Raw genomic sequence first — 15,122 nt, forward strand, 5'->3', positions numbered from 1 at the left:
CAATCATGTTACCTAGCCTTCAAATTTTCAATTCAATTGCTTCCTCCACGCTACTGCTCACCTTAGATCACTCCAACACACTTCCTGTTCTTGCTTTAATTCGCTTCAGATTCGTCTACCACCACTTTTCTCTTCAATTGGAAAAGCAAGCTCAGCCTTCATACATAAGATCATTCACAATAATTAATAATATTATACATCATATACCTACTAAGGTGAATTTATTCATTTCTTTTATTTTTTTTAAATGACCCTCTCCAATTGTTTACAGTTTTTTTTTCCATAAGAGTTGTCTCACTGACACAAAAATGTAATTAATAAGGTGTATATTGTTCATATGATTATAGACGACCACAGTTAAATAATGATAAAAATATTTTTTAAATTAAAGTAATATTTTTTTAAATTAAAAATATAATTAAATAATAAAAAACGTTACTTTAATTTTACCAGTAAAATATTGTTAAAATTATAAGCATACACTAATTAATTTGATAATAATTAGCTGGCTTATTCCATAGCTTGAACCGTATAATTATACTGCTAGACACAATAATATGAATAGTGATTAGTAGATAAGGTAAAAGAATGAAATGCGAATTGTCTGAATCTTTTTGTTAGTGATGATGTTTACTAGTATGATGTGTGACATAGTTAATAAGATGAAAGTTGAAGATGGAGTATGGAGGATATTTGGCAATGCAAGCAGTTTGCACATGTAGAAGAGGCATAAACAGGGTTGAAGAATGTAAGGTCAATTTAGGAAGCTAATGAGAGAAGAGTAGAAGACAATTAAAGAGGCCCTCTCCTCTACACTCTTGCGCGTCATCTTTCTTGCTCTCAACGCTGGAGCACGCTCAACACGAATCAGTATTTTTGAGCTCGCTGTCCATCCAAAGTAGCATCTCCAATAGCAGCGGCGTTACTCTCTGCAACAGCATCTCTCAGCTCTCTATCCATTCTCCTTCGTTTCTAGTGATGCGTTATGCTTCTGCAAGATTAATGTGAAGGTTAATGAGTTTTGATTTTTGTTCATTTATTGCTTTCTACAACTCTTACCTTCTTGCTATCCATCATTCTCTATCCATTCAAAACATGCAAGGAGAAGTTCATAACGGCACCCAAAAATATTACTCAATGTTTTCTGTCTATTCATGAAAAAACTTTAAGCACTCTATAATAAAATTTCTTTTGATTTTGATTTTGATTCATCATATCTTGTTTATGAAACTTAGGTACTTTTAATTTATAAATCTTTGAAAAAATTCATTAAGTTATTATCTCAGTTGTTAGTAGAGCTTTGTTGTGGTAGAGCTTTGGAAATTGAAGCTGAAGTTTAACATGATAAGACACAGCAACACTATTTTCATGAGTAGATTACCCACCACCTGTTTGAGAAATTACCGCAATGCCATGAGCAAATGCAAAAGAACATGTCCCTCTAACAACCCTTAACTCTTCTCTTCTTCTACCTTTATTATTACTTTTCTGGGGTGATACTTTTCTTTAGCCTGAATACTTAAGCTTCGTGTCAAAGATTAAAAACATGACATTGAATGCAGATGAATCATAATAGTAATATTGCTAGAACTTTTAATTTATAAATCTTTAAAAAATTCATTAAGTTATTATCTCAGTTGTTAGTACAGCTTTGTTGTGGTAGAACTTTGATAATGGCTACTGCACAATTGATTACTAGGTTTTTTATGTGTTTGTGTTAATAATATGTTTCTTAATAATATGCAGTGATTATTTGAAATGAAAAATGATCCAGATATTAAGATGCCGCGAAGAAGTACAAAAACAAAGAAATCTGAAACATGAACTAGAAGGAAAATGCAGCAGAAAACTCTTGAAGAACTAGAATCTCGGGTATGCACCAATTTAAAAAGAGATTTTGCACACTTTACTCAGGACACTTTGCACCCATCTGAATGAAATTTTGCACATATAAATCAGACAGCTTGCACCCACTTTAATGAGAATTTGCACACCTTATTCAGCACAGTCTGCACTCAATGTAATGAATTTTTTGCACACATGAATCGCACAGTTTGCACCTACTTTAATTGGATTTTGCACACATCAATTTGACAATTTGCACCCACTTTAGTCAAGTTTTGCACACCTTACTTGCACAGTTTGCACCCATCTATATCTAAATGCGAGTATTACTTTATTATGATTATGATAATTTATTATTATTGTTATTTCTTATTATATTCCAAACAAACCATGGTTAAAATTGGGTGAAGATTTTTTTACTTTATGTTTGCAGAAATTGATAGAATGTCGTTGTTCTCCCGTTTCGATTTTCACAACAATAAATTCTCTTACAAAAGAGCAAAAACTTGAAGTTGATAAAATGGGGTTCTCATCCATGAAGGCTATTCAAGATTGGAAAATTGATAGGCAGTTATTCCTCGCACTTGCTAAAGCATATAACACAACAACAAGCAAACTGGAATTAGTGGTGGGGGATATCGATGTGACAACAGACAAAATTGGGTTAGCTCTAGGATTACCTTCAATTGGTAAAAGTTTTCCAGAAGAAGAAGATTGGACTTCAGAGCAAGAAAGATTAGTTGCCTCGTTCAAGTTTGTGACAAGCCCATGGTTACAAGAAGTATTACATTCAAGAGAATGTAATGTTTCAACATCCAAAGGGAGAGATTACTTTAGGAGAGCATTTACAATGTTCATTATTAGCTCATTTTTGGCACCAACAAGTAGCGCTGTCACATCCCCAAAGCACTTACGTGCCATTGTTGATGTAGAGAATATCACAAGATACAATATGGCAAGATTTGTGCATGATGAGCTTATGAAAGGGGTTCAAAAATTCAAGAAAAAAATACATTAAGTATTGATGGTTGTCTTTATGTTTTGATGGTAATCAGTGTAATGTACTTATCTTTTTTTTTTCCTTTTTTGATTTCTTTTTTGATGATAATCATTACATTTATTATTTTTCTTGTAGATTATCTATTACCACAAAGACACATTCGGAGATAAGGAAAATTATATGGGGCCTCCACCACCATGGATTGCTTATTGGGATAAAGAAAAACTTGCAAAGAAGTTGATACAGGAGTCATCAAAGCAAAGGCCAACGGTTTGTTTTATTTATTTTATCTTGTTAATTCAATATAGCTTCTTTTTTTTTAAATTGATGATTGCTTATAATATCCAGAATTCTTTCGATTAATGCACCCACTTAATGCACATTTCTAAGTTGAATTCTTTTCACTTCTAGTTATCAGCTACGTTTTGTTTATCCAAGAGGAAATATATTAATTAGGTTTGATCCTTTATGTGTTCTTGTATGATGTGTGATGTGTGTGCTGTTTGAGATACATACAATTGTGCTAAATTCCTAATTGTTGAAATTCTGCTATCTAAATAGAATGCTCAAATGGCATATTTATAGTTATGATAGTGCCTCAATTTTATTCTAAGTCTTATATTTGCATGTTGTGTTTTAGAAGTTATTAAAATGACATTCCAAGGTTGTTGAGTGCAGATGTGGACTCTGCTCCAATGCTGCTAATTACATCAGTGCGATTTTGATTTTCTTTTTTTATGTTTTATGTAATTGCCTTATAATGTAATGCAAGAGCTTTTTTTTTCTTTTAAGTGTCTTGTGAGTATAATTGTGCTGTTTTGTGGTGTGCTTATTAGTGAATTAGTATGTAGTTATTTGCTCTAAAGATTGAATGCAATGTGATAAAAGAAAAATAGTGGCAAGTTTGGTGCGAACTACAGAGAATACAATTACAATGGTAAATAACAAAGTTGAAACTAAACTGACTATTCCGTTGCATACATATCTACTTACTTTCTAGTGAACTTAACCTTTTTGGTGAGGTCTACATGCGGATGAGGCATGTCATGAGCCTTTTCTTTTTGTAATTTAATTATCACAGCACCAGTTTGGCTTGTTGTGAGTATTTTTGTCTCATCTTTGTTGAGATTATAGGATTTGCTTGTGAGATCAAAAGAGAAGCACTAGGAAAAATACATATATACTGACATAACTTTAAGATATACTCCTAATTAAGATGCATATGCCATATACTAAGGCTTTCAAAACTAGAAAGAACTTAGTTCAATTAATTTAATTTATGTACAATTTAATTTTTGCCTTTCTGTACAATTTAATTTAATTTATATGAATTGTTTCAGTTTGATGCTGTGTTTCTTTTTTGGATTTTTTTTGTTTTGCATAATATGATGAGTGTATAATATAATCTGGTCAAAGGCAACAAATTCAATATAGCTTCTTTTTTTTTTATCTTGACACATTCTTCTATTTTCTTACAAAACCTTTATTTGTGTGACTATTATTGTAGGGTATTGTTACCCCTTTTAGTTAAGCAAGGTGTTGTTGATGCTAAATTTGCAAAGAACACAATAAGAGCACCAACTAATTTGGCTAAGAAAAGGGGGGCAAAGGAGCTTAATAAAGATAACACAATGAAGGAAAAGAAAGAAAGGTAAAAAAAATAAAGTTTTGGGATGTTATAAATGAAAGGACTGAAGCCTATGCGTATTACAAACAGTCTTTATCACTAATTAAATTTCTTGTTTATAGATTTGATGAACAAAATAATGACAACAAAATGTCAAAGGAAGATGACAATGTATCAGATGAGAAAAAAGATAAAGAAAGGTAAAAATTAGTTTTGATTTATCTTTTGTGATAAAAGAGAATGTAAAGTAAAATATAGTGTGTGCTTTTTTATAGTGATGCAAAGCAAGATGAGGAGAAGGAGGTCAAAACAAGGTAAAAATAGTGTATGTGCTTTTTTATAGTTATAATTTTTTTATTTGTTGTTCTACAAATCTTTAATTATTGTTTGTATTGATTTAATAGGGAAGACAAAAAAGATGAAAACAACATGAGATTGCCAATGAGATTGCCAATGCGATCGCCTTGAAATAGGGGTATAAATTATAGTTCTTAGTGTTTGTTGTTTTGATTTTTTTATGTTGTTTTGGCTATGCATTATGTGAATATCTATGAGATTTTTGTTATGTAATTTTGCATACATAAATCAGACAATTTGCACCCACTTTAATGAGATTTGCCACACCTTACTCAGCATACTATGCACTCATCTGAATGATTTTTTGCATACATAAATCTGATAATTTGCACCCGATTTAATGAGATTTTGCACACATGAATCAGCACAGTTTGTACCCAATGTAATATTTTTTGCACACATGAATCTGATATTTTGCATCCGATTTAATGAGATTTTGCACACCTCACTCAGCACATTTTGCACCCAATGTAATGAATTTTTGCACACATAAATCTGATGTTTTGCACCCGATTTAATGAGATTTTGCACACATGAATAAGATATTTTGTACCCACCTTAATGAGATTTTGCACATCTCACTCAGCACATTTTGCACCCAATGTAATGATTTTTTGCACACATGAATCTGATTTTTTGCACTTATCATAGTTTGCACTCACATTCCTATTATTTAGATTCCACTTTCTCTCTATTTTAAATCTCATTTTTGTGTATATGTTCTGTTTTATGCTTTAGATGATGTAGTAAAACCTGAATGGAGAGAAATAGTGCAAAGTGCAGTCCAAGCATTCTTAGAAATAGAAGACTGTGATATTTATACACCTTCTCTAATCAAGAAGACACAAGAAGGTGTGCGACCATTAATTCCATCATTCTCCCTAATGATAGATGAGGAAACAAAATAAGGGAAGAAAAAAAGGTGATAGATGAAAAAAACAAAATAGGGGGAGAAGAAAAGGTGACAAAGGACAATAAGTTAACAGAAGTAGATAAGGATAAGATATACTTTTGGGCAACAGATGATAGGTTGAACAAGGATGAGACTTTGTGCATCTTAAAAGACATACCTAGAGCAATGCTTTTTAGGGAGGATATCATGTCAATGTTGCCAAGACATTAGATAAACAATATGGTTAGATTTCTTGACTGTGACATGTTTTTATTTTTGTTTTTTTTTAATATTTTTATGTGTATTATGTTTTGGAACTACCATTACATTGTAAAATGCAGGTTATGAATTATATGGTCTTTTTTTTCAACAAATTAAGGCCACCTAGCTTTGATGTCTATTGCATAAATGCTTTTGTTTTGGTGTGTATACAAAGTTACAAACTACTTTTTCAGTTTTATGATTGGAGAGTTTAAACTTTATAATCTAACTATTTCTTCATATATAGGAAGAGATGTTCTTACATTGGGACACTTGGTCAAAAGAAAGAAAAAAAGTTATGTACTTCTTCCCGATGATTTTGGAAAAAATGGTGACAGCTTCTTTGAGCAAAATGAAATTCCAAAACATAGATGGGTGAGTAAAACTAAAACTATTCTCTATGTATTTGTGTTAATTTTTTTGTTTGTGCCAGAACTATATTTGCTATGTACTTATTTTCTCGGTGTCATGCTATTTGTGGATTAATTTCATTCCTTCCCTGTCATTATTGTTTTCATGGGATACCTTTTGCTAACTGTAGTTTAATCTTTTCCTGAACATAGTTCATCAAAATTACCAAAACACTATAAAATAACTCAAAATATGTGTAGCAGAATTATGATCCTATCCTTGAGTTTATATAATTAAATTAAATGAAGAAATAAATTCGGATAGGTTTCATCGATTGGTAGTTCAGATTACTTGGATTATGTTTCAGTGAGATGAAACCAAAACTACCCATTTATTTGTGGGGGGACACCCTTTGTGGGTAAAAGTACAACCTAACGAGACAAACTGAAAATTCTCTACCATAGTTGAATCCCTTAAGATTATAGTACTAGACCCAAAATGTTTACCTTTATTTAATTCTGGGTGTGTCTATTTCTTGTGCTCTGCACTTTCTTCAGAACCCTGTTTCTATCCACATATCCTGTCACTATTACCTTGTGTTAATTTTTTTTGAATGCTATTAAATATTTATAATGGAACAGAAATGAAACAAAAATGCTATCCTTTGTTTTTGGACTAATAACAATAATTGGCCATATAAAGTTATAGACATGAATATATTACTTAATTGATATGAAGAATCTATACTTGATATATGGGCATCGGAGCTTCTCTTTGTTTATACATTAAAGTTAGTGATGCCTTCTTTTGTCTCATTTGAATCTGCTGACCCTGATCATGAGAAGTATTTCTGTATCCTTTGCTACTTATGGTTTTGGACAATTTCATCATTACTTTGTTAAATTATAAATCGATTTGTTGGTCAAGACTTTCACTTCTAATAAGAAAATATGATATAATACAATTATTGGTGCCGTGCTGTTATGACCATCATTGCTGGCTATATGCTTATGACATCTATGAAAAGAGACTTTTTGCCTTGGATTCCTTGTATAAAGAGGCCAAAGAAGATATGGTGCAGTTAGACGTATATGCGGTATAATTTTGTTTTGCTCACATGATATTATATTATGTGGTTTAATAGTTTTACTTATTAACAATGAACCTTTTTCCAGAGCAAATTGATTCAACAAATGGTTTCGATAGCTGTGCCAAACTATGAGCTACCAAAGAATGACTCGATCCCAATTTATTTGAATCTCCCTAGACAATCAAATAAGTAAGCATAATATTAATTATGTTATATTATAAATAATATAAAATGTACATGATAAGACTAACCGAATTCTAATTCAATTGTTTTTTCAGCTATGATTGTGGATTGTTTGTAATAAAATGGGTAGAAATGTGGCATCTTAGTAGTATCGAGTTTATATAGAAAAGAATCTTGGAAGATGAAAACTGCAATTTGTCCAATTGGGTAAGTTAGCAAGCTATAGATCTGATACTAGTTAATATAGTTATATATACACATTAATTATTATTACTGATAAATGGAATAACAGGAGTAGCAAGCTGCTGTATTGGAGTTTGAAAGCAGTGATGGGTCATCATCATCATCATCATCAATTGCCATTCTACGATGATGAGGAGTTTGCACACATGAAACTAATCAATTTTATTAATTTTTTTCCAAAATAATAATTGTCTCATGAATCATCAGCTAATTGAACTCTTTAATGTATTGCCAAATAAAATTCTTTTTGGTTCGACATTATTTTTCTATCAATTGACATTTGAGAATTGGTATGAATGGATTGAGTTCAATAAGGACATGAATCCTCCCATTGATCCTCCCATTGAATCAGATTCAAATCCCTCATTAACATGGTAGTTAGCATCTTGAAGCTGAAATAATTTAAAAAAAAAAACAAATATATTAGATCACATGTATAAAATTCATATGGTTATAAATCACAAAAATCACAAACTATTGGATCAACCTTTTGGTGGAAAGGGAGACTTTGACTATCTCCAATATGTTGATTATCCTTTATATACAATAGAAAAAGCTATCACTCAAGTGTAAGTAATAACAGCATGGCCAGTGGCGGAACTTGAAACAAAATTTTGGGGGGCCAAATAGAAAATAATTGTCAAAATATTTTTTTATATGGACCTCATTTAAGATAAGCTCGTCTAATCTCATCTCTTTGATTTGGGTGATACTGCCAAATTTAAAGCCCTTTTTCAAGATCTCGTTCCAAAAAGTTAAAGTTAAAGTCATTAGATAAGTTTGCTCCAACGGTCCAAAATATATCTTCTTGGAATTTTTCTCATGTGTTCATGCCCTAGGACAACCAATATATGACGGCATAATATGCTTCTTGATTTAAACATTTGACACTTGCATGTAATATCCTTCGTTTCCGCATTGTAGTTAACTTCATAAACCCTCTCTTTAGAAGTAGATACATCCTCCAAAATAGAATAGACTTTAGATGTAGAAACTGCTTTCATAAGGTGCAAAATACAATTTGCTTTCTTTCTAAATTGTTTTTGTACTTCCTTAAACTTTGCATTAGTATAGGCACCTTGAAATTGCTTTTCTATTAAGGAATTAGTGGCACAAGGTATTATTGATTTATTGTCTTCAACATCAACCTCCCTTTCTTGTTGCTCCTTCCATCCAAGGCAATTGTTATATTGTTTGACAAATTGAATCAACAAGCTCTTGTTATTTAAAAATTTGTCAAAATATGAATGCATGCTCTCACTTCGTTGTGTGGATCTCATACAAACCCAAAAAAAGTTGTCAAAAAAAAAATTGGAACCCATCGATGTCTTTCTTCATAGATATCTATGTATCATAGTAAACAAATATACATAAAAAATTTTTTTGTAAGCAAACTTAACAAAAGTAGATGCAAATGTTGTCATAAACATGTTAATAATACATTGAAGCTTAAAAAATATTAGAATAAGAAAATTGTACTAGAGGCATATTCAAACACATGTTAGAATTCTAGCAAATAGAATATGATAGCCACTTGATACTTTTTAAATACTAATATGCTAATATGTGCAAAATATAAAAATTCATGTTTAGAGAAGTACCTGATAGCCACTTGTTATCTTCTAGACCATATTCAATCAGAAAATCTTCCCATTGATTTTGAAAATCATCTTCTGAAATAGACTCCCAAACAATATTATTTAAATCACTTTGTAACTCTTCATATCTCTTGTGTCTTTTGAATTTTTCTGGAATCTTTTTTGTAATGTGCCAAATGCATAACCTATGACATGTCTTTGGCATCACATTCTCAATTCCAGCTCGTATTCCGAGGCATTGGTCTGTTATAATGCCTTTAGGAGCCTTTCCATGCATACATGTAAGCCAAGCATTAAATAACCAAGTAAACGAGCCTGAATTTTCCTTAGTCAACAAACCACACCCAAGAAACACTGAGTTACCATGGTGATTAACCCCCACAAAGGAACCAAATGGCATATCGTAACGATTGGTTTTATAAGTAGTATCAAATGAAACTACATCACCAAAGTACTCATATGCTGCTCTACTTCGAGCATCAGCCCAAAATATAGTTTTGAGACGCTTGTTTTGATCAAGTTCAACATCAAAATAAAAATCAGAGTTCATATCCTTCATCCGTGTAAAATCCTTCAACATCTCCCTAGCATCCATTTCTTTCGTAACATTGCGTACCTTTCTGATGAGATAGTTCCTAACATCTTTTTCCATTAAGTTTATCTTAGAGAAACCCCCCGCTTCACCCACCAATACTTGATATGTTTTGCTTGGTCTCACACCTACTTCATCATTCCTCTCAATGACTCGACACACATACTCATCTCTCTATTACGTGTCAACAGTTTTGCCATCTCTGGATCACGAGGATGTGAATGATCCAAACATACCTTCGATATAATCCAAAGACCCTCCTTATTCAACCTAATAGAAATCCTTGCGGGGCAATTGTAGTTGGTTCTAGGGTTGGTCTTTTCTATTGGTGAAACTATAGACTTGTGTTTCCCCTCCCTATTGCAAGTGATCATTTGATTCTTAGGAACCTTATCTTTACCAACTCTTCGGATAAACCTTATCTTAGTAACAAAACCAACGCGCTTGGCATAATTTTGATAAAATCGATTTGCATCTTCAATGGTTCCAAAACACATGCCAACCTTGGGCACATCTTGTAAAAAAGTTAGCATACATCAGATAGTAAATCAAAATCTCATTAAAGTAGGTGCAAACTATGTTAAGTCATGTATGCAAAATCTCATTAAACTGGGTGCAAACTTTGATGAGTAAGGTGTGCAAAATCTCATTAAAGTGGGTCCAAATTGTCTGATTCATATGTGCAAAAAATCATTACATTGGATGCAAACTATGCTGAGTAAAATGTGCAAAATCTTATTAAAGTAGGTGCAAAATGTCTGAATCATGTGTGCAAAATTACAAAGATAGTCCCCTTTTTAATGTTCATACAATATTATAATGTTCTCTAACTGCTAACTAGTTTGTAAAGTTAGAATACAACTTCTTGTAAAAAAAATAGCATACCTTTTTGAATCCCATAACTACTCATCATGAGTCATAAGATCATAAGAAATATGTCATACTACTAAGTACTAAATATTAATCTCTTTCTTTCTCTCTTTCTCTCTATATATATATCTCTCCAAATATTTGTTTGTTCATCCCTCTATTGATTGCACTTTTTTACTTTAGTTACTTTTAGGCTTTTATGGAACTAAATGTACAAAAGAGAATGCAAAACAAGACCCTACAACAACAGACCGCATTTGAATGCATCACAAACCCAACCAAAACAAAACAACTACATAAAACACAACACTACCTATTAACTAGCTTAGCCTCACTTTTCTAACCCTTGGAAATTATGTAGCTCAAACCCCAAGAAAATCATAGAACATGTTTACTGTTATAGAACAATTACAAATTTGATGCTTCTACTTCTACTTCAGGTTCTTAGCAGCTAAGGTTAGATCAGTTTCATTGAGCATGCATCTTGTCTTATTATCTATTTTCCTTTCTTATTTATTTCTATACTTATTTCATATAAATTAATAAATTATTATTTTGTTAGGAGGCCAAACTAGGTGAAATATAAAAAGACAACAACAGTACATAACTTAAATTACACTGAAAAATCAAAACAACAAACAAGAAACACTAATATTTTTTATATTTTCTGTCTTAGTCATTTCATCAAACAGTTGGTTTGCATTAATTTTAGATTGTTGCATTATGAAAATCAAAATCGAATAAGGTATAATTTGGATTCTGTACATTCAATTTAAACTCTATTATGAAAAACAACATGCTTTGCGAGCTCAGAAATTCATAATCATAATCATCATTGTGTTCATTGACGCGCTATGAAAATCATTACAAAAATCATGAAATTAGAAGAGGGAGAAATTGCTTACTGCAATATTCTGTTCTTCTGACACTGATTCCATCATTGACATGGAGCGAGAGAGTGAAATTCTGAGTTGTTCTGCAGTTGAGAAGGAATGAGCGATAAAGAAGAAAATTTTTATCCAAGAGTAAAAGGTGAAGCTTCAAGCTTTGTCAACGAAACTGAGATCCTAGAAGAGCGTATCAGGCTAGTTCCTTGGAGAGGAGCGTGAGAGAAAGCCGTTTGTGATAGTGCGTGAGAGAAAGCCGTTTGTGATAGCGCGTGAGACAGTCCTGGTATAAAAACGCATGTTGGCTGAATGATGGTTAGATCTTGTTATATTTGCTGATCCCTGAGAGTTTCTGTATTTTAAATATTTGGAACAAAATTAAAAGATTTTTTATTTTTTTTTCTAAAATTTAGTGATAAAAAGTATATATATATATATGGAATGAAAAATATCACTTTTATTTTAATAATGCTTTTTTTATTATAAATCCATATAAATATATAATGTAAAAAAATTATATATATATGAAGTGAAATAAATAAAAGAAGAGTGATATTCAAATTTCACACAGAGAGAGATACATTTGCATGACTATAATCCAAGGAATTCAATTATATTAGTTAGATCTGAGGCTATAAAAGACTACAAAAAGGAAGGAGAGAAAAGAAAACTATATGTTGGTAATTCAATCATCAATGAAATCTAACAATCACTAACTATCAAGTACAGGTAATATATGCTCAGGCTTAGCCCAGGAGTTGATGTCAAATTTAAAAGTGAAGAAGAATAAATATGCTTCTTTAAGGAGTTGATGTCACCTTGTCCTATCAGCAAGTTGCATCCCATAACACGAACAGTACAGAAAGAAAAAAAACAAAATCATGCGCAGACAAGTATCAAAGCAGTATTTTTTTGAATCTAAGAGAATGCAATCCATAGAACCATGTAGTAGTAGAAAAATGCCAGGGCCAACAACATATACAAAGTAGCTAATAAGATCCATGTCATAAAGAGTAAACAAAGTTTTTAATGTTGGCCGTTGACAACCTAATACAATAATAAGTCAATAAATATCAACCATTATCATTTCACCATATGATTATGTTAGTAGTATTGTCATGCTGAATCAATTTGGTGTAAAGCTCATGTTGAACATTACAAAGGCTGATATAGCAACCGTATCAAAGAGGCTAAGAATTTAAAGCTCAGGCTTTTGTTAAGATTATACCTTAATCTTCAAACTGCTGGATGGTCCGTAATTTTGTTATCCAGAGAGTCTGAAACACAACAAAATAACACCATTAATCATCTTGTCTCAGCAGGGTTTAGAGGTTGGTCTGCCTTGTTAATGACATACGCTTGTTTCAACTTGGGGCTTAAGCTGCCTCAGTACCCCTGGCATAATGAACACAAATCAGCATGATATCAATATGCCATTATTCTTGAATTAGTTTCATTGAGGAGTTATCATGCATCTGAAATTGGAGTTATCAAAATTTTGACACTTAAGTAGTGATATTTTTCCCAAACGGTTTTCATTGGTTGTAGCACATAAAGTTTTCTTCAATGTTCTTAGATCTACTACATTTTCTACTGCTGAGATTAAAAAAGCATGTGGAAATGATTTCAGGTCCTTGCTGCTATTGTTATTGCTTTGTATGGAATGTTATTCTCTCATTTAAGGCGCACAAAGTTATTCAAAAGTAGGTAAGCTTCATGTTCAGTGAATGCAGGGGACCTAAATTTAACTAGCCTCATTATTTAAGGAATTCTAATGTATATGAGATGAAGCACCAAGCAAAAGATTTTGACCTGTGAAATTCTTGTTAGAAATAAATTACACACAGTGACAGTTCCAAATTTCTTTTTTTTTTTTCAGATTACACACAGTAACAGCTTTCAAATTCAACTTTCTTTTTTTCTTTTTCATAAACAATCTTACTCAAACCATCTACTACAATTTTTAAGAACACTTGTACATTTAAAAATCATGCAATCGCAATCACTGTTCCAATTCCGAAGTTAGGGAAGAAAGACTTACCAGTGTTTACGGTGCCGATTGAGGGAGAGACATGAAAGGTTGAGGGTTCCGAATCCAACGAGGGTTTGCGAGAAAGAGAGAGAACGCTGAGGGAGTAGGATTTAGAATCAGAAAGGTAATGAATGATCTATTTTTGACTAAACATCAAAAAGGCACAAAACATGAATCAATAAAGTGTAGATACATACAACCTTAGTAGAACTTCTTGTAGCACATGATGAGCAGCCAGAACAAGTCACCCATAGAAGGTCACTTCCAGTATCAACTTGCACCCAGTAATCAGTACCAGGAGTGCCGAGCTTGATTTTCGTGTAATAAATCCTAAAATCAAAACAAGAACAAAACAGAGAGAGGGTGAACGATTGAGAGGGTTGGGTTGATGGTGCGAGGGGTGGGTCCGAGGGTTGAGAAACAGCTAGGTGGCAATAGAGAGAGGCCGGGTGCGAGGGTTAGAGGAAGGGCTGTGTGACGGTCATTGAGGAAGATGACGATGAAGGCTGTGCGACGATCATTGAGGGCTGTGTGACGCTCATTGATGAAGATGATGAAGGCGATGCGACGCTTATTGACGAAGATGATGAAGGCTGTGGGATGATGAAGGCGGTGCGACGAACATCGATGAACAGGCGACGACGCGGCTTCACTTTTAGGGTTAAAAGGGAATTTGAAAACTAAGTTAAAATATGCTGTTGTTATCACTTTAGGGTTAAAACTGAAAACTTAGGAAAAAAAAGTAAATGTGGACAAAATGGGTGGGAAACTAAATTTTTGGGGAGGAAATTCTATCGGCACACTTTTGCAGGGTGCTAAAATAAACACAAGATATGGGCACGCTTTAAAAAGGTGTCTATTAGAAGCCAAATTAGCCACGCTTTTTAAGCGTGTCGGTTTTTCTCTATGGCCACGCTTTTCAAGCGTGGCAAAAAAAAGCCTAGCCAAATTTTAAATCAGTGGCTACCCTCGAAAAAGTGTGTCAATATCCCTCTATCGCCATGCTTTTCAAGTGTGGCATAAAAAAGCATGGTCAAATCACAAATCAGTGACTACTCTCGCAAAAGCGTGGCCATTGACTACTTTTCGCGATACTTTTAAAGCGTGCCAAGAAAAAAGTGTGCCGACAGGCCTTTTTTCTTGTGTAAATCCAAAATTGAATTGTCCAAAAATTCTAATAGCTTTATATCATTTAATTGATTTATTAATTATATATTCTTTATTTTTTAGCCATATATAACTGCTACATTATTCATTTCATTAAATTTTATGTTGATATTTGTTAAAAATAGTT

The 15,122-nt window shown here is 32.5% G+C and overlaps 1 protein-coding gene and 1 long non-coding RNA gene across 2 annotated transcripts; one reads left to right on the top strand and one right to left on the bottom strand.

Annotated features, from left to right (window-relative positions):
* On the top strand, nucleotides 2,334-3,074 carry LOC110267255. The gene is made up of 2 exons (XR_002354651.1): nucleotides 2,334-2,892; nucleotides 2,981-3,074. It is a non-coding gene; the product is annotated as an uncharacterized LOC110267255 (long non-coding RNA).
* On the bottom strand, nucleotides 9,401-10,536 carry LOC107615832 (protein FAR1-RELATED SEQUENCE 5-like). The gene is made up of 2 exons (XM_021111987.1): nucleotides 10,276-10,536; nucleotides 9,401-10,213 (listed from the first exon to the last, which is right to left on the bottom strand). The coding sequence occupies exons 1-2, from the start codon at nucleotides 10,534-10,536 to the stop codon at nucleotides 9,401-9,403; spliced, it is 1,074 nt and encodes a 357-aa protein (XP_020967646.1).

This window comes from Arachis ipaensis, chromosome B09 (assembly GCF_000816755.2).
Source record: "Arachis ipaensis cultivar K30076 chromosome B09, Araip1.1, whole genome shotgun sequence".
Taxonomy (NCBI): domain Eukaryota; kingdom Viridiplantae; phylum Streptophyta; class Magnoliopsida; order Fabales; family Fabaceae; genus Arachis; species Arachis ipaensis.

Bases quoted from the DNA above. Each gene is read 5' to 3' on its own strand.
- LOC107615832 (XM_021111987.1), bottom strand. From the start codon at position 10,536: ATGTGTTTTGGAACCATTGAAGATGCAAATCGATTTTATCAAAATTAT. The intron at 10,214-10,275 runs GTATGTTTGGAT...GACACGTAATAG, and splicing joins GTCTTTGGATTATATCGAAG to AGAGATGAGTATGTGTGTCG.